At 48.1% G+C, this 24,221-nt stretch overlaps 7 protein-coding genes across 7 annotated transcripts; 4 read left to right on the top strand and 3 right to left on the bottom strand.

The window, feature by feature from the left end:
* Window positions 1-838: 838 nt before the first annotated feature.
* MCT1 ([acyl-carrier-protein] S-malonyltransferase) lies at window positions 839-2,058 on the top strand. The gene has a single exon (XM_018855968.1). It carries the CDS (start codon window positions 907-909, stop codon window positions 1,876-1,878), a length of 972 nt encoding a protein of 323 aa, XP_018712034.1. The 5' UTR covers window positions 839-906; the 3' UTR covers window positions 1,879-2,058.
* Window positions 2,059-5,894: 3,836 nt separating this feature from the next.
* Window positions 5,895-8,735, top strand: MIS11 (trifunctional formate-tetrahydrofolate ligase/methenyltetrahydrofolate cyclohydrolase/methylenetetrahydrofolate dehydrogenase; the record flags this gene model as incomplete). Its single annotated transcript, XM_018854149.1, has 1 exon — window positions 5,895-8,735. One exon carries the CDS (start codon window positions 5,895-5,897, stop codon window positions 8,733-8,735), a length of 2,841 nt encoding a protein of 946 aa, XP_018712033.1.
* METBIDRAFT_32033 (uncharacterized protein) lies at window positions 8,633-9,189 on the bottom strand. The gene has a single exon (XM_018855967.1). It carries the CDS (start codon window positions 9,146-9,148, stop codon window positions 8,903-8,905), a length of 246 nt encoding a protein of 81 aa, XP_018712032.1. The 5' UTR covers window positions 9,149-9,189; the 3' UTR covers window positions 8,633-8,902.
* Window positions 9,190-9,555: 366 nt separating this feature from the next.
* On the top strand, window positions 9,556-10,056 carry METBIDRAFT_40991 (thiosulfate sulfurtransferase; the record flags this gene model as incomplete). Its single annotated transcript, XM_018857339.1, has 1 exon — window positions 9,556-10,056. The coding sequence occupies one exon, from the start codon at window positions 9,556-9,558 to the stop codon at window positions 10,054-10,056; it is 501 nt and encodes a 166-aa protein (XP_018712031.1).
* METBIDRAFT_32031 (rRNA-processing protein) lies at window positions 10,015-11,354 on the bottom strand. Its single transcript, XM_018855966.1, has one exon. The coding sequence runs from the start codon at window positions 11,345-11,347 to the stop codon at window positions 10,406-10,408; it is 942 nt and encodes a 313-aa protein (XP_018712030.1). The 5' UTR covers window positions 11,348-11,354; the 3' UTR covers window positions 10,015-10,405.
* Window positions 11,355-17,087: 5,733 nt separating this feature from the next.
* Window positions 17,088-18,751, top strand: LSC2 (succinate--CoA ligase (GDP-forming) subunit beta; the record flags this gene model as incomplete). Its single annotated transcript, XM_018854148.1, has 2 exons — window positions 17,088-17,339; window positions 17,546-18,751. The coding sequence occupies 2 exons, from the start codon at window positions 17,088-17,090 to the stop codon at window positions 18,749-18,751; spliced, it is 1,458 nt and encodes a 485-aa protein (XP_018712029.1).
* Window positions 18,752-20,686: 1,935 nt separating this feature from the next.
* On the bottom strand, window positions 20,687-22,302 carry METBIDRAFT_229836 (uncharacterized protein). The gene has a single exon (XM_018855233.1). It carries the CDS (start codon window positions 22,254-22,256, stop codon window positions 20,721-20,723), a length of 1,536 nt encoding a protein of 511 aa, XP_018712028.1. The 5' UTR covers window positions 22,257-22,302; the 3' UTR covers window positions 20,687-20,720.
* Window positions 22,303-24,221: the final 1,919 nt, after the last annotated feature.

Raw genomic sequence — 24,221 nt, 5'->3', positions numbered from 1 at the left:
GGGGGGGTATAAACGGCTACGCCGGTCATTAGTGCATTAATATCATTAGTCTCTAATGCTTTGATATATTCAGGTTTTCATGATTTAAGGATTTTAGTTTGTTGTGTTTTAGGTATTTTATGATACTTATCAAAAAGTATACCATTAATTTTAACATTAACTTTATCAACGACTCCTACTGGTACTTTATGGGTTCTATTTCCTATTTTCCTTGATAAGTCGTTACTTCCAGCTTTGAAAACACTAGCAACAGTTATTAGCTTAAATTTAGCCGCATATACTTTAGCTAAAGAGTATCTAAGTATATAAGCAACTCTTGCAGTAAATTGTTTTCTATCATTGGCTACAATTCATCAATTAGAAAGTCCACGTAATATCATATTAATTTTACTATTACTTTCTGATTGAGGATATCTTAAATATCTAAAATTTGGTTTGGGAGTACCCATTCCATCACAAAACCCAGCTTCTTTAAGTATATTAATAACCTTAGCTTTATCAATGTAAAGAGTAGGTATAGTAATTCTACGATTAACTAGCTTATCACCAAATAATTGTTTAATAACATAGGTATTTCTACCTATAATATGACCGAGGAAAAATATCCCTTTACTAATGTGAGTGATATGAGTTTTATCTTCACTCAATGTTAATTCTAACTGATCAACTGATCATTTAAAAATATTTTGATAAGTTCTTTAATTTCGACAGCAAGTTTTCTAGATCCCGCCCCCCCCAGCAATTCAGGCCCTGCCCGCGGCCGGCCCCATCTGCGAAAACCGCGAAACTCCGTCAGACCCAAAACATCTCCACGAGCCGCGCCCCGCTCTCACCTCTCCATCCTCTTCCCCCTCCTTTTTTATTTTTTTTTCTTTCTCCACGCAAAGACCAGCGACAAGCCCAGGAATGTCCAGCGTCGCCCGCGCCGCCTCTCTCGCCGTAGCCTGCCCTGGCCAGGGCATAGTCCCGCGGGGCTGCCTCGCGGCGCTCCGCCGCCACCAGCATGTATTCCAGCACACGCTAGATTGCGTGGACCTGGTTTTCGGCGCCAAAGTATCGGCTCTTCTAGTCCAGGACCCGCCCGCCGCGCCCGACCCCTGGAGCCGCTCCACGGCCAACGCCCAGCCGGCCATCGTGGCCTCCACGTACGCTTTGATCCAGGTGCTCCGCGCCGTCACCGGCATCGATTTGATGGCCGATGGCCGCGTGGCGTATTTCTTGGGCCACTCGCTTGGCGAGTACTCGGCCCTTCTCCTCGCGGGCGTGCTCACGCTCCCGCAGGCCCTCCACGTGGCCAGGCAACGCGGCCTCATGATGGAGGCTCTTGTGCGCGAGAAAGCCTACGAAATGCGGGTCTTGGTTTTCCGGCCCGCCGCGTACGGCCAGGTGCACGGCTTGGCGGCCGCCCGCGGCGTGCTTGCGTGTGCCAACAACGCGTCGCAGATCCTGGTTCTGGGGGAGCCGGGCGAACTCGACGCGTTGGTGCACGAGCTCAACACGCCGCGCAAAACCGTGCTCAAACAGGTCCTGTTGCCGGTGGCCGTTCCGTTCCATAACCGTGTTTTGCGTGCCATCGAGCCGCGCTTGCTAGACTTGGTGCCGCGGCCCAGGCCGGCCCTGAAGCCGGTCGTCAGCAACTTCACGGGCGGCGTGTCTGCTGGGAATCTTTTCGAAAACACGGTGAGATGCAACTCGGCGCCCGTGCAATGGAAGGCGTCCATGGAGTTGTTGGAGCGTGCGGGCGTGGGGGCGGTCGTCAACTTGGGCCCGGGCAGTGCCGTGGATGCGATCAACGCCAAGTTCGGCTTGGCCAACTACCCGGTGAAATGCGAGGCCGACATGCAGAGACTCGCCGCTGCCTTGAGCCCCGCGCCGTGATCACCACAGGGCGTCTTTGGGCGGCAGCCTGTTTATTTCTTCTGAGTATTCTTCTGGGTATTCTTCTGGGTATTCTTCTGGGTATTCGTCTGGGTATTCTTCTGGGTATTCTTCTGGGTATTCTTCTGGGTATTCTTCTGGGTATTCTTCTGGGTATTCTTCTGGGTATTCTTCTGGGTATTCTTCTGGGTATTCTTCTGGGTGTTCTTCTGGGTATTCTTCCGGGTCCTGTCGGAGTATTCTTCTGGGTATCCTGCCTGCGGATGCTGTCCACGTGCCCAGCCTACTCTCTGCTGGCGCTCCTGGGTTTCGGTAGCGTGGTGTCAATATTGAGGCAGAAAGTGTACCAACGTGGCAGGAACCCTGACTACGGGACAGTGAGGTACTGCTCGAGCTGCTGCAGTTGCTCACGTGCCTGGTCGGTCCCCTGTTCTATGATGATCCAGTGTGGCCCTTCCAGAGAGCGTTGGCGAACCGGGGGAAAAGAGTCTCTGCTTAACTTCAAAACTCACAGTGTAGGTGGAAACGGGAGCTTGCGCATCAAAAGGAACCAGTGAAAAGAGCCATCCTTTCCCAGAAGCTTCATCAAAGAGAGCATGTTTAGTAGGAAAAGAATGACCAAATCCAAGAAGGAGCGGCGCGTCGAAACTGTCCTCATCTGGCGCACCCAAAACACGCCTCTTTAGAGGATTTCTTGCACCTTGGGCCTTTCACTCAAGGTACAGATCTTTGGTTGCTCTCTAACCGGCGGCTTCGTGGCTATTAACCAATACCGTCATGACTGTACCCCACAAAAGTGCTCCGGGCTTAGTTAAGACTGTCTGTTGATACTCTTTGCTAAAACTGTGCTTACGTAAATGATGTTTTAGAGACTTGTGGAGCCGACTCGAATATGGTAGCAGGATCAAAATCAACAATAGAAAACAACAAGATTCAACTCCGTTTGGAGTATCAGGTGCATTGATGGATCACCAGACGCGCACCTTGCATTGTACATATATACAACACTAGACGGAAAGATAGATGAAGAGAATATGCAGAATTGGAAAATGCGTGAAATTGGCTGCAATGTCTCTCGATTCTCGAACGGTGGTGACATCATTTCCAAAAGCTTAGATGCACCTTTCCACGTCACCAAAATCACAAAGACCTAATGAACTATATTGTTTCGAGCAATTCATTGCAGCTGCCCGAAATGTGGTGTCATGGATCTTTTTTGTTTTGTTTTGTTTTGTTTCTTGTTTTTCCTTCAGACCGACGGTGAGTTTCCGAGACATATTGCCCATGCACGAAAAGTGCCAGCTCTATAGACTCCCACCTACTGGTCAATAAATGGCAATTCTCCAGTGCAGCGATCTGACATCATTTCAAATGGATCAGTGACGATCATCACTTTTTGAATTTCATTAAACAATCCATTTTCCCTAGGGCTGTGTTTTCAACCCGAAAGAAGAAAAACATACTTCCATATCTGTGATGATTCATGACTTGAACGAGTGTCTGGATCACAGCAAAAAGTTTTAGTGTTTATAAAACTAGCCCCTGTAGTTAGTTTACTCACCATTTCTGTCTTCGTACTGAATGGTTAATTCATCTGCACCCAAGGTGCTTGTCTCATTTCTCATTCATCTCTTTGAGTGATGCAGTGATGTACGAATTTTCATGAAAGTTTTTGCAGCATTATAGGTTATTGACTTTTTTGAATGAAGAGACACCAAACTCGAATTATTCGACGGGACTGTTGATTTTAGTTCTGTGCTGGGATAGTCGTTCAAGTAGACTCTTTCTGGTCGTCTTTCGCTGATAGTCTTGATCTGTTCCAGCAAATTTTCTAGGGCGTGAAACTGTCTTATTCTCATGTAGTGGGACTATAAATTCTCCAATGGCTTCACCAATTGAACCGCCATTTCAAAGCGGCCACCGTCACCTCTGTAGTTCTACATATTCCTTTGTCTTTTGTGAGCCGCTACACTATGTTAGATGTTCCACACAACGCCAGATGTGAAGGTCCCACTTGACTTCATCGTTTGGGATATATCCACAAATTCCTCTCTCTAACATCAGGTCCCTATCTCGCATGCATCCAGTTTGCAAAAGTCAAAACCAAAATTTAGCCGAGATGGATCAAAAGATCTTGTTGACTTGTCGCTTTTCTCGAATGTGAATATGTGGCATGTGATAAGACAGATGTACCGACCCATGGTTCACGTCTGGTCTGCTTTCTCCTCCAGGGTATATTATTTATCTTCAGCTGCTTATTTGACCCGTACCCCTTGGTCTATCTTAATAAAACCTTTTTGATGATACTAGCTTTGACATCTTCTGTAATTTAGTTTTCTTCTGATATCGCATACTTCATTGGTTACTTCGGACCCATTTACTGGATACTGAGACAAAACTGACTTTTGAACAATTAAAGTCGACTTACTTCTCCGAATTGTCCTGCGTCTTTGAAGTAGTCTCTGGAAACCAGCCGTGCGTAGTATTCAACTTGTCACCTCCCACTATTTTACTTCTTCTTCAACGAATATTCATCGGCCTCGATCTTCTTAAATCTGGAGCTTTCCTGTTTGTCACCTGAAACTTCACACCATCCAAGCTTCAAAATAATGTACGTACAGATGTTGAACAACAAGCAGCAGCATTCTCTGATCTTGCGTTTCATTCTCCATCAGATCCAATATGTTGAGCTAAACTAGATCTTCCATAATTTCTCATCCTTTTTAGCAGTCACTGCAAGTATTTACATCGACATTACTCGACTTCGGTTGACAGTGCTGAGAACTGTTGCAGTCTTTCCTGAAACCCTGAGCGTATCTTTCCCCAAAAACTACTCCTTTGATGTGCCCGTGTACCTGATGTAAGCGGGAAATTTTTATGTCTTTCTGAAATCTATAACGCCCAGTTTGTGACGTTTTATACGTCTCGGATTGTTCATGGAGAGTGGTTTGTTTCTAGTTCGAGTCCTTGACAAAACCTGCTGGGCCTCGTTTCTCCTGACGATTGTTGAGCAGGGTGCCTGGTCAGTATGTTTTCTTGTAAACTAGGATCTTGTGCCAGATACCATTTCCTTCACCTTCAAAGGCCCACCAGACCCTTTAACTTTGTGCAATATGCGTGCAATACCATTTCCAATAGTACGTTCAAATATACGTGATATATACGTGATACATAACTGATGTATAAGCAATATATAAGTCGCACATACGTGATATATATGTAAGGTAGGGCCTCTGGGTAAAGTATATAAAGGTGGAATAGAACTCCTGTAGAGTTCTAGAGACCAGTGATCAAATAGTAATACATAACGCCTATGTCCCGTGAAGTCCCTAACAATATACGTGCAAATTACGTAAAATTAACGTATGATTAACGTATGATTAACGTATAGTTAACGTATAATTAATATATAATTATCGTATAATTATCGTATAATTATCGTATAATTAACTTTTGATGAATGTCTAATTATCATATAACTAACTTTTGATGAATGTCTAATTATCATATAACTAACGTATAATATACGGCAGTACTGCGTGCAGTAGTATTGGGCAATTGTCACGTGGAAGCTCGGGCCGCCCTTTTTCTAAAGCCGCGCCAGCGTTAGTCACCGGAACAGGCCCGATAAGGGACCCTCCGCGATTCAGCGGGTACTCCTCCTGAACCCTGGCCCACAAAGAAAAGAAGCGACAACATCGGCCGCCTCCATTTATTTTCCATTTTCTGGAAACCAATCATTCTCCTGCCTACCGGCTCTACTTAAATCTTCATTTTTTTTCAGTTTTCGGGCAGGCCCATCTTTTCGCCCGGTGCCGATTCACCCTTTCTGCCAGCGCTTGTGGATTTCACACCACGGTCGCATCAGAATATTGGCACATTTTTGACTCCGCGCGCCGAGTCACCGCGGCCCGAAAAATATAAAGCAGTCGCGGGGGCCGCCGCGCACAGCCAGGAAAAAATCAGATAGGCCCTACATCCAGAGCCACTTCGTCTTTTGCGTCCTGATTTTCGACATGAGTGCCCAGTTGATTGACGGCAAGGCCATTGCCTTGCAGCTCCGCCAGAAAGTGCACGCCGACATCCAGGCCGTGCAGGCCAAGCACGCCGACTTCAAGCCCAGCTTGACCATCGTGCAGGTGGGCGAGCGCCCCGACTCTTCCACCTATGTGAAGATGAAATTGAAGGCCGCCGAGGAGGCCGCCATCCGCTGCGACTTGGTCAAGTTGCCCGAGTCCGTGACACAGTTTGAGTTGCTTGCCAAGATCGCCGCCTTGAACGCGGACATTGCCGTCGACGGCATCTTGGTCCAGTTGCCCCTCCCCGCCCACTTGGACGAGACCAAGGTCACCAGCAGCGTGGCCGCCAGCAAGGACGTGGACGGCTTTGGCCCCCACAACGTCGGCGAGTTGGGCAAGAAGGGTGGCAACCCCACGTTCTTGCCTTGCACGCCCAAGGGCATCATGCAGTTGCTCGAGCAATCCGGCGTCTCTGTGGCCGGCAAGAACGCCGTGGTCGTGGGCCGCTCCGACATCGTCGGCCGCCCGGTTGCCAGCTTGTTGACCAAGGCCAACGCCAACGTCACGCTCTTGCACTCGCAGACCTCCGCCGATAGCTTGCAAGCATACTTGGCCTCCGCCGACATTGTGGTGGTTGCCATTGGCGTGCCCAACTTCGTCCAGGGCAGCTGGTTGAAGAAGGGTGCCGTGGTCGTGGACGTGGGCGCCAACTTCGTCGACGACAGCTCCAAGAAATCTGGCTCGCGCATGGTGGGCGACGTCGACTTCGAGTCTGCCTTGCCCGTGGCCTCCTTGATCACCCCTGTTCCCGGTGGAGTGGGCCCTATGACCGTGGCCAACCTCTTGGACAACGTCGTCATTGCTGCCAAGGCCCACTACAAGAAAAACAACGAGACCCCGCAGTTCACCAACCCGCTCAAGTTGGACTTGCAGACGCCTGTGCCTTCTGACTTCGAGATCTCGCGTGCCCAGCAGCCCAAGCGTATCAACCAGGTCGCTGAGGAGGCTGGTATCTTAGACTCGGAGTTGGAGCCATTCGGGTTCTACAAGGCCAAGGTCTCCTTGGACATCTTGAAGCGTTTGGAGAACAAGGTCAACGGTAAGTACGTGTTGGTCACCGGTATCACCCCCACTCCTTTGGGTGAGGGTAAGTCCACCACTACCGTGGGCTTGGCCCAGGCATTGGGCGCGCACTTGGGTAAGAACGTGTTTGCCAACGTCAGACAGCCATCCATGGGTCCTACCTTTGGTATCAAGGGTGGTGCTGCCGGCGGAGGCTACTCGCAGGTGATCCCCATGGACGAATTTAACATGCACGTCACTGGTGACATCCATGCGATCTCCATGGCCAACAACTTGTTGGCCGCCGCCATCGACACCAGAATGTTCCACGAAAACACACAAAAGGACGCCGCTTTGTACAAGCGTTTGGTTCCTGCAAAGAAGGGCGAGAGAAAGTTCCCTGTCGCGTTCTTGAACAGGTTGAAGAAACTCGGCATCGACAAGACCAACCCTAACGACTTGACCGAGGAGGAAATCTCCCGCTTCGTCAGATTGGACATCGACCCAGACACCATCACCTGGAGAAGAGTGGTCGACTGTAACGACAGATTCGTGAGAGGAATCACCATCGGCGAGGCCCCTACCGAGAAGGGTATGACCAGAAAGACCGGTTTCGACATTTCCGTCGCCTCTGAGTGTATGGCCATCTTGGCCTTGTGCACTTCGTTGTCCGACATGAGAGAAAGATTGGGTAAGATGGTTGTCGCCGCTTCCAAGGCAGGCGAGCCCATCACCTGTGAGGATATTGGCTGTGCAGGTGCCTTGACCGCTTTGTTGAAGGACGCCATCAAGCCAAACATCATGCAAACCTTGGAGGGCACTCCTGTCTTTGTTCATGCTGGGCCTTTCGCCAACATTTCCATCGGCGCCTCGTCCGTATTGGCTGACAAGATGGCCTTGAAATTGGCCGGTACCTCGCCAGACTTGACTGAGGAGGAGAGAAAGAAGCAAGAAGGCTACGTCGTCACTGAGGCTGGTTTCGACTTTACCATGGGTGGAGAGAGATTCATGAACATCAAGTGTAGAGCCTCCGGCTTGGCTCCAGACGTCATTGTGATTGTTGCCACTGTGCGTGCCTTGAAGGTTCACGGAGGTGGTCCCGACGTCAAGGCCGGCGCGCCATTGGCTGCAGAGTACACGCAAGAAAACGTCGACTTGTTGAGAGAGGGTTGCTCCAACTTGGGCAAGCACATTGCCAACGCCAAGGCGTACGGCTTACCTGTGGTTGTGGCCATCAACAAGATGTCGTCGGACTCCGACAAGGAGCACGAGGTTATTCGCGAGGAGTCTTTGAAGTACGGTGCTGTGGATGCCATTGTGTCCAACCATTGGGAGGAAGGTGGACAAGGTGCAGTTGACCTTGCCAACGGTGTGATTGAGGCAGCCAACTCCATCGAAAAGGACTTCCGTTTCTTGTATGAGACTGCTCCAAGCGTGGAGGAGAAGATCAGCACCATTGCCAAGGAGATGTACGGTGCTGGGGAGGTTGAGTTCTTGCCCGAGGCACAGAAGAAGATTGATCTTTACACCAAGCAGGGCTTTGGCGACTTGCCCATCTGTATTGCCAAGACGCAGTACTCGTTGTCGCACGACGCCGCGTTGAAGGGCGTGCCCACTGGCTTCAAGTTCCCCATCAGAGATGTGAGAGCATCCATCGGTGCCGGCTACTTGTACGCGTTGGCCGCCGAGATCCAGACCATCCCCGGCTTGCCCACGCACTGCGGTTTCATGAACGTGGAGGTCAACGAGGACGGCGAGATCGACGGATTGTTCTAAGAACACATACAGAAGTTATGAAGTTCAACACTTTATGATGTTACGACAAAATTAGAGAAGGGAAGTCTATGACAGGATTCAGTTATTAAAGATTCACCATGAGTTAATACAGGAAGTTATCCACCTTGATGTAGTATGCCGCGAAGACATCTGCACCAGGCACGCGATCAGCAAGAACCCTGCCGCAACACGCCAGTAGCCAGGGCCAGGGGGCGCTTCGCCATGAGAGGATTTTCCACTTCAATGACTGTTGTTCGCGGCTGTTTCTTGGTTTTCTGTTTTGGAGCCTCATCGCCCCACGGAGCGGCCCGGCGCGTCGAGACAGAGATGACGAGAATGAGACTAATAAAAAACAGACGGAAATGAAAAACGAGCGGAAATGAAAACAGGCGGAAATGAAAACAGACGAACATGAAAAACAGACGAACATAAAAAACAGACCGAAATGAAAAACAAATGATAATACTAAAAACACTAACCAGCCGAAAATGGCACAACGGACCCATAACACCACGCCTCCCAGGCTCTGGCACCAGCCATTTGCATCCAACCCGCAGACTCCTATCCGGCTCGCGCCACCCCTAGGCACCCGAGCCAGAGGCCGCGTGCCTGCACACAGCGCCGCACGCGGCATCCGTCTCGCATCCAAAAACCCACGAAAAAACCCTGGCCTCACTGAGCGCCTCTTGCCCCTTATTCTCATAGCCGCCTTCTTTCGTTCCGTGTGCCCCGCCTCATTCCAGCACACCGCCGCCAAATATCGCAAATGTTCCGCTCGATCAGAACCTCGGCCCCGGCACGTGCCGCCGCGTTGCACGTGATGCGCCGAACGGCCGCCGCTGTCCCGGCCAGATGCCTCTCTTTGGCGCCGGCCAAAACCGGGTTTTCCCCCGCGGGCCGCCGTCCTGCGGCACTTTTCACCCGGCTCCGGGCGTACAGCGTGTTGACGCAAAACGCCGCCAAGGAGTACAAATACCGCGATGTCAAGGCGCTCACGGAGGCGCGTGGCGGCCAGCCCGGCGCCTTGCTTATCGACGTGCGCGAGCCTTCGGAGTTCCAGGAGGGCCACATTCCCGGCGCTCGCAATGTGCCGTTCAAGTCGTCTCCTGGCGCGTTCGACTTGTCCGAGGAGGAGTTTGAGGAGAGTTTTGGCTTCGAGAAGCCGGCCAAGGACCAGCACTTGGTCTTCTACTGCTTGGGTGGCGTGCGGCTGACGGCCGCGGAGGAGTTGGCCAACTCGTTCGGCTACACGAACCGCGGCAACTACGTCGGCTCGTGGGAGGACTGGGTGGCGCATGAAAACGCTGCCGGCAAGGCGTGATTACCGGATACATGCCTGCCACGGAACGGTCACGAGTGAACACCACGGAACTAATGCTGGGGTTTTCTCGGAAGGATTTTGGAGCGACGCGCGGGCGGCAGCGCGCCGCTCGGTGGTTGCCGTTGTGTCGCTTCTTGGGCCGTCGTGTCGCTTCTTGGGCCGTCGTGTCGCTTCTTAGGTGCCGTCATGTCGTTTCTTGGGCCGTCGTGTCTCTTCTTAGGTGCCGTCGTGTCGCCCCTAGTTGCCGTCACATCACTCCCTAGCTTCCGTCCCTCTACTGTACATACCTCGGGTTCAGCCGGACCGCCCCCAATCGCAACGATGTCGCGTGTATTCGCTACTTCCCCGCCTACTGCGCGTCGCGGAACTCGAGCTGCTTGAACTCCTTGCCCAAACGCCTCTTCCTCTTCCTCTCCATGACCTTCTCGCGCTGGCCCGCGCGCATGCTGTCGAACTTGGCCTTCTGCACCATCTTGCGCTGCTCGGACCTCTTCAAAAAGTACGGGTTGACCTGCTCGCCGGTGCGCATCTTGTGCATCTGCTCCTTCTTGTGGCCCAGCACTATGGTGGACGCCAAGTCGCGGTTCTTCAACGTGTCCAACCGGGACTTGAGCGACTGCATCTCGAACTTGAGGTTGTCCGCGTCGCGGGCCGACATGCGCAGCATGGACTTCTTGTCCTTGAGCGTCTTCTGCATGTCCTTGATCTCCTGTTCGCGGTACTCGTCGAGAAACGCGTAGTCCTTGCGGATGCGGCTCCAGTCGGCCTTGCCGTAGGCCGCGTCGAACCGGATGTCGTGGTAGAGCGTGCTTTCCTTGGCCGTCTTCAAGCCCGCGATCTCGCGGATTTTCGGCACGGGCCGCTTCAGCGACGCCTCCGCGGGCGCGTGCTTGTTGCGGCGGTGCTGCAAGCTTTTCTTGGCCTTGTGGGTTTTGGGCTGCTGCGCCTCGAGAAACGCCTCTTTGTCGTCCAGCTCCGAGTCACTGGGCCCGGCGCTCTGCAGGCGGTCCCGGGCAGTACCGGTTTTGTGGCCCCGGGATGTTTTCTGTAAAAGACCCGGTTTTGAGGGCGCCTCCCGGTCTTTTCCGGGGGCCTTTTGCGGGCCTCTGCTGGCCCTGTCCTCGGCCATTAGCTTCTTCTGCGCAGAGCTCAACGCCCCAAACGAGAGGGCTGAAAAGTCGTCGTCGCTGTCGTCCTGGAAATTGCTTTTGGCGGGCCGGAGCACCGAGCCCACGAGGTCGTTTTCGGAGTCCAGCCCCGAGCTCACGTCTGGCCTCACACGGGAATTCATCATGGGGAGAAAGAGATGGAGGAGATGGGCATCTGGCGGTTTATGCAGGCGGCCGGGGCCGGGCGGCGCGGCCTGCACATGCGGATGTATGGGGGTTTCGCTGGCCCTGGCCCCAAGGCGCCGGCGCTGTTCTGGCGATTTGTGGGGTTGGTGCCTGGCCGTTTGGGGATGTTTTGGCGGGACGGGCTGTCTTTTTTTGGTGGCACGGGCTTTGTTTTTGGCGGCATGGGCTGTTGTTTTTGGTCTGTCTGAGCGCACTATGGTGGCCTGTCGCGGCCCTCGGTAATGTTCCACCAAGGCAAAGGCCGCTGCGGTTCTTTCGCTGGCGTGGCCATTCATCTATGATACGCCCTCGAGGCCTTTGTTGGATATATTGTCAGGCTTTGGTGTGTGTGACCCACTAGACTGGACCGGGTATTAGCTGGACCGGGTATTAAAATTTAATTAGAGTGGTGTATTGCCGGAGTGGTGTAGTACCTGGAGTGGTGTATTAAGATTAGAGTGGTGTATTACCGGAGTGGTTTATTACCTGGAGTGGTGTATTACCTAAATACCTGGACTGTATTAGTATAAATCAGAGTGGTTGTTGACCGGACTGTTGTGTTAACTAATATCTGGACTGGTTTACTACACTAGTGTATTAACTGGACTGGCGCACTGATATTAATTGACTGGCATGCTGATTGGGCTATTGTATTAACTGGACAGGTGTACTAACTGGACTGGTGTATTGATATTAATTAGAGTGGTCTGTTGACTGGACTGTCATATTTACTAAACTACTATATTGAGTGGACTGGTGTATTAACTGGACTGGTGTATTACCGTATTACTTGGACTGGTGTATTAAGATTAGAGTGGTGTATTACCTGGAGTGATGTATTACCTGGACTGTTATATTTATTGAACTGCTATATTAAAGGGACTGGGTATTAGCTGGACTGGTTCATTCGCTGAGCTGGTGTAATACCTCATTACCTGGACTGTGTATTGAAATAAACTAGAGTGGTCTGTTGACTGGACTACGGTGCTAACTGATGACAAGACTGGTTTGATTGACTGGCATGCTGATTGGGCTATTGTATTAACTGGACTGATGTACTAACTGGACTGGTGTATTACCTGGACTGTTTTAAAAGCTGGACTGTTTTATTAGCTGGACTGATCAATTGTTATTAATCATAGTGGTCTGTTGACTGGACTGTCATATTTACTCAACTGCTATACTGAGTGGACTGGTGTATTACCTGGACTGGTATATTACCTGGACCGGTGTATCAACTGGACCGGTGTATCAACTGGACTAGTGTATCAACTGGACTGGTGTATTAGCTTATTACCTAATGGTTGCATTGGTTGGACTGGCGTATTAACTGAACTGGTAAATTTACTGAGCTACTATATCAAGTGGACTGGTGTATTAGGTGGACTGGTGTATTAATTGGACCGATGTATTTACTGGACTGGTATATTGACTGGACGGGTGTATTGACAGGACTGGTATCATACTATATTTCCTGGACTGGTATATTAACTGGTCTGATATATTAACTGGTCTGGTGTTGTAGCTCGACTGGTTTATTATCTATTACCTGGTTTGGTCTTTCCTGGACTGATATACTAACTGCACAATGGTGAACTTTGGAATTTCTCATACGCTATGGCAAGCTGTAGTGGCCTCTGATATATTTGGTATACTTGATGCCACTACGGGAGATATAATTTAATTATGTTAAACTCCATACTGCAGTGGTATGATAAACTGCACACGCCGATATTTTCAGTCGCATTGTGGTTGGAACTGATGGATTATAAATGATGTATCATGATACTGGTGTGTTTGATTCCACTCTGGTTAATTCTAATGTATCATATTACACCACAATGACTAGACTATACCCTTTGATCTATTTGATTGCATTCCGAGAAAACTCAAGAATTTTGGAGTAACGGTGCTTCTTCGTAAACTAATGCGGACTTAGCTAGAAGGAAGGAGCTCACCGATTTTGCCTCGAGGAAATTCTGCCATCGGAGTACATCTAGCCTGTGAGTGATAACATGTGGCTACTGATGACCCACAGTTTCTGTAATTTCAGCTTGAAAGGAGTCGTCGGGATACTGCTTTAACGGAACCAGAGAATGAGTAGCAGAGAACTATTCCTCCGGGATTTTGTGTTCCAGTCAGAGGTAACTAATTGGGAAACTGGATCTACCAAAATCGTGAGGGCATGAGAAACACGTAATTAATTGGCTACGAACAGTAGCGATGGCAGACGGCCCAGCAACTTTCGAGGCTTACTTGAAAATTATGCTACTGTGATTTATTTTATTACACTAAAATGAAATATTCTGGGTTATAACGCTTGATTTATTTGACTTCAATATAATTGATGGCTTAGGATACATTCCACTATGGTATATTTGATGTGTTATAGTACACCACAGTGGGAAATGATAGAATATAAACTTTAATCTATTAGCACGGAAAGTGCGATGCACTATAATGGGATATAAGATAACCCTTTTGTCTATTAATTGCATTGCAGAAGGGAACAATGTAATTGTCTTTGGGTGGACTTCAACACACTTTGGTGTGTTTCGCGACAATGTTGAATTGCAGTGGGTTTCGGAATTTGCTCCATCGTAGATAACAGAAGTCCTTGGTATAACATACCACCCTGGTGGACTTTGATAAGTTTAATTCCCGTTGTCATCTCCGCAATATGACCATGGTATGACCATGATGGACTATGTTGGTCTTTCAAAAATCACTACACCATATATTGCATTCAATAGCTAAACGGAAGAAGATCTTATCAAACAATCCTAGGGGGTATGGTAGAGATCATGCGTTATTGTCTATTGTGTTCTTGAGGCTTTGTTGTCATACCCCCGGATAGAGGTTATGGATCATATACTAAGGCCTTGTTGCGGCGGTACTATGTTAGAATAGTCACGCTATGATCTTGAACCTGACTGTCGAATCCTATTCTGTACTACCAATATCATGAAGCCTCTACATCCAGATGCTTGCAAACGAGCATTGAAAGTATAGCCATTTGAATCTTCGATTCTCAAGCTGACACCTGTCGGTCAATCCCACATGTTCTGTATTCATCGTGGTACATAGAGATAATGCATTTCTTGCTGGAGCAAATATTCTCAGTTCTCAATCAAAATGATACAATTGTTATCCAAAATTTTTAATCATTAATCAAGTTTTGGATGATTTCATCTATGATGATTCTGGCGTCAGCCGTAGGAGCATCCGATTTTCCAACTCAATGTATTATGTTCTATCGAGGAATAAAGAAGACTTTCGGCTGTAATTGACACGTATCTCTAATTACGGCCTTTTTCTTGAATATCTCCAGAGAGACATCACCCACGTGTTCTCGAGATGGCTCTACAATTTATAACTTGCATTTCCCCCAAAATATTCCCTCGTGATATCTAGGTATCGTATACGGGCTTTCGACGGGACTTAAGGAAGCTACATAAGTATCATACTCAAAGGCCGCTCATTCATCTTTGGGGTCTTCAGAATCTTTTCTATCATGCAGAAAGAAAATAGCGTCGTTTGCCGAAAAGACGACAATACAGTATGAGATATGTCTGGAGACGGTACTGCGAAAGCTACTCGAAACCCACGTTCATTTCAGAACGTGGATTTTGAGCGGCCGCGTATGGGTGTCTCTCCAAGAGATAAAATGAGCTGGCTTCCCAAAACTCAAACAAACCAAAACATGCAAAGGCATCTCTGCGGATGCGTGCATTTACATCCGGGACAATCACACTGATCTTGCCTAAAGAAGGTGCATCGAAGAATTAAACGCTTGTTATTTAGTCTACGCTTCGGTTCCTGTGACCAAAGCCCACAGTTGATAGCCCCTCTGTTTTTGTTCCGCAACCGTCACACAAACTTCAACTCTCGTGATGTCTTTTCCGTGGTTCTAATTCCATGCAAGTGGTCTCCCCTTTCCAGCCTATGTTGAAAGGTCTCTTTTTTGTAGTATGCTATCAACATTCCCATTTGACTTCTTGCTCATACAAATTTCGAGCCTGAGAATTTCCTTTTTCGGCGAATAGTTTGGTTCGCCGGCATCATGCTACATACTCTGCGGCCTTGATTCTCCAGTTCAAGGCCGCTTCATTTTAATAGAATCTGCTCTTCAAGACACAGCCAGGACATCTCGTCCACCTAGCTAAACACGCAAGACCCCAGCCTCGGATCGTCTGTCTTTTCTATTCAAACCCTGTGGTGCCGTGTCTAACTATGTATCACTTTACATATCTGCGACCCCGCATCTGCCACTATATATGGAGACATATAGCCGTTCCACCCCATTAGCATTCATGGCGCCACGCCATCAAATTCTGCTCCCATCGTCACGCCCAATTTCCATAATCAGGCACTGTCTGAACCTCGCCGTGTGTCGCCTCTAAGACTAAGTCTGAAACGCTCTGTGCGAATATTAAAAAATAAAGGCCACTAAGCACCCAAGGCTGACAACACCCAAAAACAAAGAAATAAAATAAAAAAAGACAGGGAAGAATGACAAGATGACACCGAGCGTCGCCAAGCCTCAGATTCCTCACATTAGTCCCCACTCTGAACGGGCGGCAACAGCCCTCCGAAATCGGAGACCCATGATCGCCAATATCCGATCGCCAATATCCGAATCTCGCCTCGCGCCTCTGACGTAATTAGCAGGCTGGCCCTAAGTGCGGCATAGTGGCTAGCGTATGCCATACCCCGGGTGCCTCTATTCCGTCTACCAGCCCCACAGCCACCAAGCAGGTCTTTTTATACCTGAGTTTCAGGCCGGTTTCACCAGGAGCTTATTTGTAGTCTCGATTTACAAGTCCTCCAGCCCGAACTCGGGACGATATTGCCCCAATACACCATGTCACGTGCACACCACGTCACGTGCAAACGGCGTTCAGCTGTGGCACTGCATAGACGGCAGTGTGGGCGCAATTTCTAACAGTGCCCCAGGCCAAAAACCACCAAACATCAGCATCCTTTTTAGGCAATGCACGCGTACTTGGTGCCCGGCTCCCCGAAATCCAGAAATGAACATCTTCTTTTTTTTCTCTTCTTTTTTTTCTGAACGCCCGCTAATCCACACGGCTCTCCCGCATGGCTGTCTTCCGCCACGCCCCGGGCTAATAGACACAAGCCCGCGCATCGGCGCTGTCCCTAGAAACGCCGGGGCATATGCGGCACCGGCATCTCTGTGCAGGCAAGGACCAGACGTGTCCGAGCCACCTCGGTACATCGTTGCGGCATAGAAGCCGCATGCCATCAGCGCGAGAAAACCGGGGCCTTATTCCTGTGTTCCTGCTTTCTACTACTATACTGTTCTTCCAGTTAAAACCGCAAATCACACCAACCATGTTGTCCAGAGTTGCCCGTGCCACAAGAGTATGTTAGCTTGTCGTTTGTTATTTTATTTGCTGCCGTTCTGGCCGCCCAGCCTTGGGGCCGCAATCTATTGATTTGCGGCCGGTCTTCTCTGGCCCGGCGTCTGGTGCTCCGGGTTTGTGAAGAGCCTGCCGAAATTGGTGAAAGCCCCTGAATCGGCGCCATCCCCGATTTTGTGTCATGGGCGGGTACTGCGCTAAATTGCTGGGCATAGTAAATCGATCTCTGGGTGTTGTCTCGTCGTGGCGACACTCCTAGTTGCTTCTCGTCGGCGGTCCCGGGCGCTGCAGGCGGCGGCCTCTGGGCCGAGAAATGTCACATGATCAAACAGGACATTCCGGGATGGCCCAGTGGGCTCTCATTGTAGCCATGATGCGCCATTTGAGCAAAGACTCGATCCAGTTGATGCTGGGCTGGGTGGAATCGGGTCTTTCCCGATTCTTTGCCCCGGGCTTGGCTCTCGTTTTCTGGGTCGGACTCCGATCCGGACTTCGGCATGATTGCTTGTGGGCCCTTCCTTTTTGGGCTTTTCCTCGTTGGGACATCCCTAGTTGCTTATGGCATGTATCATTCTGGGGGCCGTCTGTTTGCTCTTGTGGCTTTCTGTTCACTCGTTCACTCTTGTGGCTTTCTGTTCATTCTTGTGTTTACAGGACTCCTTTCAGAACGCCGTCCGGCGTCTGTTCTGTCTTTCGCGCCCTGCACCACGCTCACCCATGCCTCCCGTTCCTCTCCCTGCCCTGCCTCCTCTCATCTACTAACATTCCCAGGTTGTGCAAAAAAGATGTTTGTCGTTGCACGAATATCGCTCCGCTGCTCTTTTGGAGTCGTTCGGCGTGGGTGTGCCTAAAGGCTACGCCGCCACCACCCCTGAAGGAGCTTTCGACGCCGCCAAGAAATTGGGCACCAGCGAATTGGTGATCAAGGCCCAGGCTTTGACCGGAGGCAGAGGTAAGGGCCACTTTGACAACGGCTTCCAGGGCGGAGTCAAGTTGATCTCCTCCCCAGAAGAGGCCAAGGACTTGGCTTCCAAGATGTTGAACCGCAAGTTGATCACAAAGCAGACTGGTGCTGCCGGTAAGGAGGTCACCGCCGTCTACGTGGTGGAGAGAAGAGACGCCAGAACCGAGGCTTACTTGGCCATCTTGATGGACAGAGCCACGCAAAAGCCCATGATCGTGGCCTCCTCCCAGGGAGGTATGGACATCGAGGGTGTGGCTGCGGAGACCCCCGACGCCATCAAGACCTTCTCGGTCGACTTGGACGCCGGTGTCACCGACAAGTTGGCCACGGAAATCGCCTCTGTCTTGGGCTACACCCAGGAGGCTGTCCCCGAGGCTGCCAAGGCCGTGCAGAACTTGTACAAGGTCTTCATCGAGAAGGACTGCACCCAGGTGGAGATCAACCCCTTGTCCGAGACCCCAGACCACAAGGTGTTGGCCATGGACGCCAAGTTGGGCTTTGACGACAACGCTGAGTTCAGACAGAAGGACGTGTTCTCCATGAGAGACACCACGCAGGAGGACCCCGAGGAGGTTGAGGCCAGCAAGTACGGCTTGAACTTCATCAAGTTGGACGGCAACATCGCCAACATCGTCAACGGTGCCGGCTTGGCCATGGCCACCATGGACATCATCAAGTTGTACGGCGGTGAGCCTGCCAACTTCTTGGACTGCGGTGGTACTGCCACGCCTCAGACCATCGAGAAGGCCTTCCAGTTGATCTTGTCCGACAAGAAAGTCAACGGTATCTTCGTCAACATCTTCGGTGGTATCGTCAGATGCGACTACGTTGCTGAGGGTTTGATTGCTGCCACCAAGAACTTCAACTTGGACATCCCAGTCGTAGTCAGATTGCAAGGTACCAACATGAAGCAAGCCAAGGACTTGATCGACAACTCCGGCTTGAAGTTGTACGCCTTCGAGGACTTGGACCCTGCTGCCGAGAAGATCGTCTCATTGGCCCCAAAGGCTTAAATTAGCTACGCCCCTATATTCAAATAACAAATGAAAACGTAACTCTAGATTGATAATGTGAATGCAAAGTACCCGGTTGGATATTTAGGAGAAAATTCCGGGTTTGGCTATGAATACGATGGACATGACCTGGTAAATAATCCGTTCGATGATAATGGGTCGATCAGCTGAATGCACTGTCTGAGGAATCTGGCTTCCTTGAATTTGATGATTTCAACGTCTCGTGAACCTTTTCAGAATACCATGAAAAATGTCTGAATGTCTTTTAGAAACCTGAATCCTTCACGCAAAACATCTCCATAAGACACGCTATTTACACCTTATAAACAATCTTCCATATTGTTGTCTATAAATAACCTGAATATACGTGATTGAGAACTTGAACCCAGTTGATTGTTTAATCTCTGTAAAATACAATCAAATATTATCGATTTACAAGGGCTATGAGTGAGTCATTTGTAGCGGTAAAGCTGCAAAGCCCGCTGCTTTTGCTAAACCCAAATTTCACTGCTTCAGTCTTAATAAAAAATATGAGTTATTTATTTATGCAATCTGAAGAATTGAAAAGCGTATAGGGTATTTAATCTCTTTTCTGCAAATCTGCAAATAATTGACGTTCAAGGCTTCTTGTTTCTTCCATGCATAGTTAAGTGATGTCTTTCTGTATCTCGAATTCTTAGATTTTACTGATACATATCTCTCTTTTGATTAAAAGGTTAAGCATTCATAAGTATTAGACACTATGATAGTGGAAGAAGCTGTGTTACCTTTTCTTTTGCCTATAAAGTATTGGTCATTATGACTGTATTTAGGGATACCTTCTTGTCTTGTGGTCTATATTTAGGAAGATGATGAATAACTGTATAGTTTAAAATGATTAAGTCTGTTTCATTCTGATTAAATATTGTTTGGCCCACGAGCTGTCTCATCAAATATTACATTTCTTCACAGGTGGCAAATAATCTGGTTGTGCTTTGCGTGCGTTGCTTTAGTTCATACTAATTATATCAGGTGAATGGCTTCAAATGCTACATCTTTAAAAGCCGCTTCCGCTTTTCCTGAATTGATCAGCTTGTTGAAATTCAATTCAAGCCGAACAAGATCACAAGAACATGGGTATGATGATATTCAGGAATACTCATTATGGTGGAGAAGTCACCGTGAAAACCTTGCCAAATTATACAAGCTTACCGTTTTATTGAGTTCTATCGCACTAGCTGGGGAAGATCTATATTCACCGTTTTTAGTCGTCAAACAATCCGATAACTTCGAGAACTTCTTCAACTCGGCAATGATTCTTATGCTTCTTAGTAATTTAATCTCTCGCACAGATCAACGAATTTATACAGAGTGAGTCTCGTAGGCTGATGCGAAATATCAATTGGTTTGATCAAGATTTTACCTGTTAATTCGAGAAATATGGCCCCTTCAAGCAGCGACATCGAGTGAATGCAGAGGTCTTGAAAGCTAGATCAAATGATTCAACTGACAAAAAGACTGGATTTTGTGCCCCGAAATATCACATTTAACTTGTAATTTGAAATGGCTCATCCACTTTAAGATAAGACTTCAATAAATAATTTACAACCTCCATGATTGATCGCGTACGCACAATATCACGAAATTTATTTAAATGCCTCCAAAACGATTTGCAATGTAAATTTGAGATCTAACATGTGTAATTTTTTGGGTACATCTCTATTTTAAACACGAGAAGTTTAGGATATGTCGTGCATTTCCAATCCACTAACTTCAACTGATATAAACACATACCTCGTCATAAAGAAACTCTATTTTCCTCTTGATCTATTGGTAAATTTTACTCCAATAAATCTCTTTTTTGAATCATCAAGGTGTCCAGGCGCTTTTTATTGGCAAATAATTCTGTCCAAACTACTCAAACTGTTCATATTGATTGTAAATTAATTTATTTTTCCGCAATGCTATTTATGAGGCCAATTCAACAGCTTCATGATGCCCCCTCAAATATTTGAATGATCGGGCGGGAACTATTTGACTTCGCCTTTTCATCTTTCAACTGGAGCACGGGTGAGCTGACCCAACTAAAAGAGCCTTCTTCAAAACTGAGCCCCATAGATACAAGCCCCATTGAAGCCAAGGTAGCAGAATCGGCAAATTCATATTGATCCAGGTGACGGGCAATAAGCAGTGACATAATGCTGCTCAGATCATCCATATTAGAATTGCTAGTATCCAACACTTTGGTGTCCTGGGTGCGTGGAAAGTTTTCTGGGTGTGTTAAAAACAAATTTTCATGCTCGATTGTTGGTTTTGCTGTTGATTGCTGTAGGTCAGTATCACCAAGCTGTAGACCTGCGAGCACCATTTCTTCATCCTCCCAATTTCCAAGGCTAGAAAGGTCCAGAACAGAGCATATTTTTGACCGCCTTCCTATTTCCGAGGTGGCACTTTGTGTAGTAGTTTTCTCTTCATTCTTTAGGACATGTGAGTGTTGATTCTGAGAGTCTTTTCTTTGATGATCAAGTCCCAAGTATTTAGATCGAGGTACAACTGCTTCTAGGGTAGCTTCTTTAGAAGACAGAAAAGTAATGGGTAGAATGCCTAGGAAATATGTCAGACGTGTTTGCAGTGGGCCAGGGTTTGTAGACGTCAGGCATCCATTCTCAGTAGCCAAAGTGCACTTTTCTTTGCAGCCGTTTCCCATAAAGTCGTTGAAAAGTTCATTGACAAGACTCTTAATACTTGGATCGTATGCAGAGGGACATTCTGGATCCCTGGGTAAAGGGTTTTTCCCGGTATCACACACAATATTGTTTGAATTACTGATATCCTCAATAGCGGGACAGTCTCTGGAATACAAGGAAAAGCTTGTAATATCGCCATTATGTCTGCCGTTCGCAGAAGTCATACTTGCACTATGCTGGCCATAGCCCCACGGAATAAAGATGCTACTAAGGCGATATGGCAATCGCTCCTTTGCAAGATGGTTAGATTGCATATGCTCGCTGGTGCTTCCATTCAGCTTTTGAGAAAGTACTGCAGTGAATTCCCTAGCTTTTTGAGCCATTAACTTCAAAAAGGGGGATTCATGAGTGCTTCTGCAGTTGATGGAAGCTGGGGAAGCAGCACCATTTTCTTTGAGCATGGATGCCTTGGACTCACATCCCGCAAAATTGTTGCTGAACATTCCGATGGAATACAACAAATCCAAATTGCAGGGGTACAGAATGTCTCTTGTGCTTATGTCACTGTGTGGGCAGGAGCTGGAGAAGTACGACATGAGACGGGCCAGCCAATCAGAAAAGGCAGTCAGTTGAGATTTAGCAGATTTTTTGAGACCTGCTTTGGTTTGTGGCTCTCTAGTTTTATTTGGCATGAATTGCCATTTGTTCTTGTCTCTTTCGACGCCACCAAAAGCACTTGCCCGACGAGCACCTATATTTCTGATGCCGTGATGGAGGGAGCTTCCGAAAGAGAACCTGGCACTCTGCGGCCTCGGTTTCTTGGAAGCCCAAAAAGACATCTTGGAAAGATTTCCGGTGAGTTTTTTGTTGCTGAGTCTGAGGTAAGATAATTAGTAGTCGGTGGAGCTTCTGGTGATAGCTGCGAAAGATAAGCGCTGTTGATGAGGTCCGGTGGCAGAAGAGCGATGGAAGGCCAGCAGGATTGGAATTTCTTGATTATTGATAAGGCAAACCAAAGGCCAAAACTAGTGTGACCAGTAAGTAGTATGAAAAGCTCCTAGGTCAAATGAGCCGACTCTTTAATGCCTACTTTTTTCCTCTGCCATGGAGCGGCTGCAAAGTGCGGCTAGCACATAACAAAAGACGGCGCCACTTCCTCTCTTTTCATGCATGATGGCGAGAAGTAGAATACGAAAATTAAGATCAATATTCGGAAAAGAAATGTGAACCTCATGGGAATAAAAAAAGCCAGGATCACAAATCCCGGCGGTGTTCTTCATGTAGGTGCGCATGTATCATTCTGATCAAGTGGACCACCAGCGTGCATTTCAACGGGCCCAGGGACAAGCACTGCCTAATTCCAAAAAAAAAAAGCAGAAAACACATTGCAGTTGATTTTCAATTGTATCTATTTTCTAATTTCGACTGGTTTTTCCTGCAGGCCTATATCTCCGAAGCCGGCGTCATGGACATTCGGCTCATACAGCACTATCTCTGGTAAAAATAAAAGGCCAAGATGGGTCCAGACTTCCCTAATTTTTGTTTTTACTTTTCTAGTCTTATTTTCTTTTTGTTTTTTATTCTGCATCAAGTCAGGCTATACTTCTTGTACAACGACTCTTCGTACCCGTGATCAGATCAGAGAGCATCTAATGTATCCGGACACACCCTTTGAAATTCTGTTTGGAAATCAGTATAAAGCTTATTTCATCTTTTACCTTACTGTGTGTAGCTCCTTTTTTGTGGCCGCCTTCAGGGTGTATGATTCACATGGTGTCTGAAGAGATATTGCCCTCTCCGAAGACTCTCAAGAGCTTTTGAAAGGCAATTTCATCTGAACATGGTGATCTGGTAGCATTTCTGCAAGTACATAACCTCACCTGAAAAAATTCTCAAAACTCTCAAACCCTCAAGGCCGGCTGCAAGAGAACCGCCATCTTGACGCTTGAAGTCAACAACAAGGCGTCCCAGTTTATAGACACTTTTGTTTTTGAATGGCTCGAGGCTCTTAATGGGTCATAGCCGTGCAATTTCTCCTGTCTCGTTTAGAGAAGCATGAGCTGATTCTCATTCAATCACTTATACTAGGATAAGGGTGCAGCCCTGAATTCCCAGTAAGCAACCCGTCCGCAGAACTGATTTTGCTTGACTTTCAAGGTCTCCTATGGAATACCAATGCCTTACGCAAAACTTTCAGTGCCGAGATCAGAAAATTAGATGTCTCTTGTGAATGTGGTTTCGTCATTTCGTATATAGGATTGTGATATTGCTGGCGCAGTGTATACATCCACGAATCAATACTACGACAATGAGTGCACAGCGCAAGCAAATGGGATAATTTCAAAACACCATCGATACCTGAGCACTAGCTTCAAGCGCTCTGGCTCCTTCTTCCTTTTTTGCGGTGATGTATCCCGATTCACTATTGTACATCAGAGCCCAATCCCAGCTCCCAGGCCCCGGTGTTTCGCAACCTAAATGTCGCAATGTCGTGCGGAGTTGGGCCACTAAAAACCAGTGTATGCCAAAAACCACTGAAGAGTTTTCAGTCCCCAAGCTGAACAGATACACATGTTTTCGAATACGGGGCTCCCCTCTCATTTAAAGCCAGACTTCGTTGCGCTCGGGGCTGCAATCGAATAAGCCTGGTCACGTGATGCCAGCGTCGCCACTGGGGCCACAACACCATGTGAGAACTAGACGCTTAGCCCTAATTAATCATGTGACAAATGAGACATTAAAGTTCGCACCACTTACCCGGAACCAAATAGCACGACGAGTATATGAAGGGAAGAGAATTCCCT

This window comes from Metschnikowia bicuspidata, assembly GCF_001664035.1.
Source record: "Metschnikowia bicuspidata var. bicuspidata NRRL YB-4993 chromosome Unknown METBIscaffold_3, whole genome shotgun sequence".
Lineage (NCBI taxonomy): Eukaryota > Fungi > Ascomycota > Pichiomycetes > Serinales > Metschnikowiaceae > Metschnikowia > Metschnikowia bicuspidata.
This window is presented reverse-complemented; position numbering and strand designations above follow the sequence as displayed.

Coding starts and splice junctions, on each gene's coding strand:
- MCT1 (XM_018855968.1), top strand. CDS start 907: ATGTCCAGCGTCGCCCGCGCCGCCTCTCTCGCCGTAGCCTGCCCTGGC.
- METBIDRAFT_32031 (XM_018855966.1), bottom strand. CDS start 11,347: ATGAATTCCCGTGTGAGGCCAGACGTGAGCTCGGGGCTGGACTCCGAA.
- METBIDRAFT_229836 (XM_018855233.1), bottom strand. CDS start 22,256: ATGTCTTTTTGGGCTTCCAAGAAACCGAGGCCGCAGAGTGCCAGGTTC.
- METBIDRAFT_32033 (XM_018855967.1), bottom strand. CDS start 9,148: ATGTTCGTCTGTTTTCATTTCCGCCTGTTTTCATTTCCGCTCGTTTTT.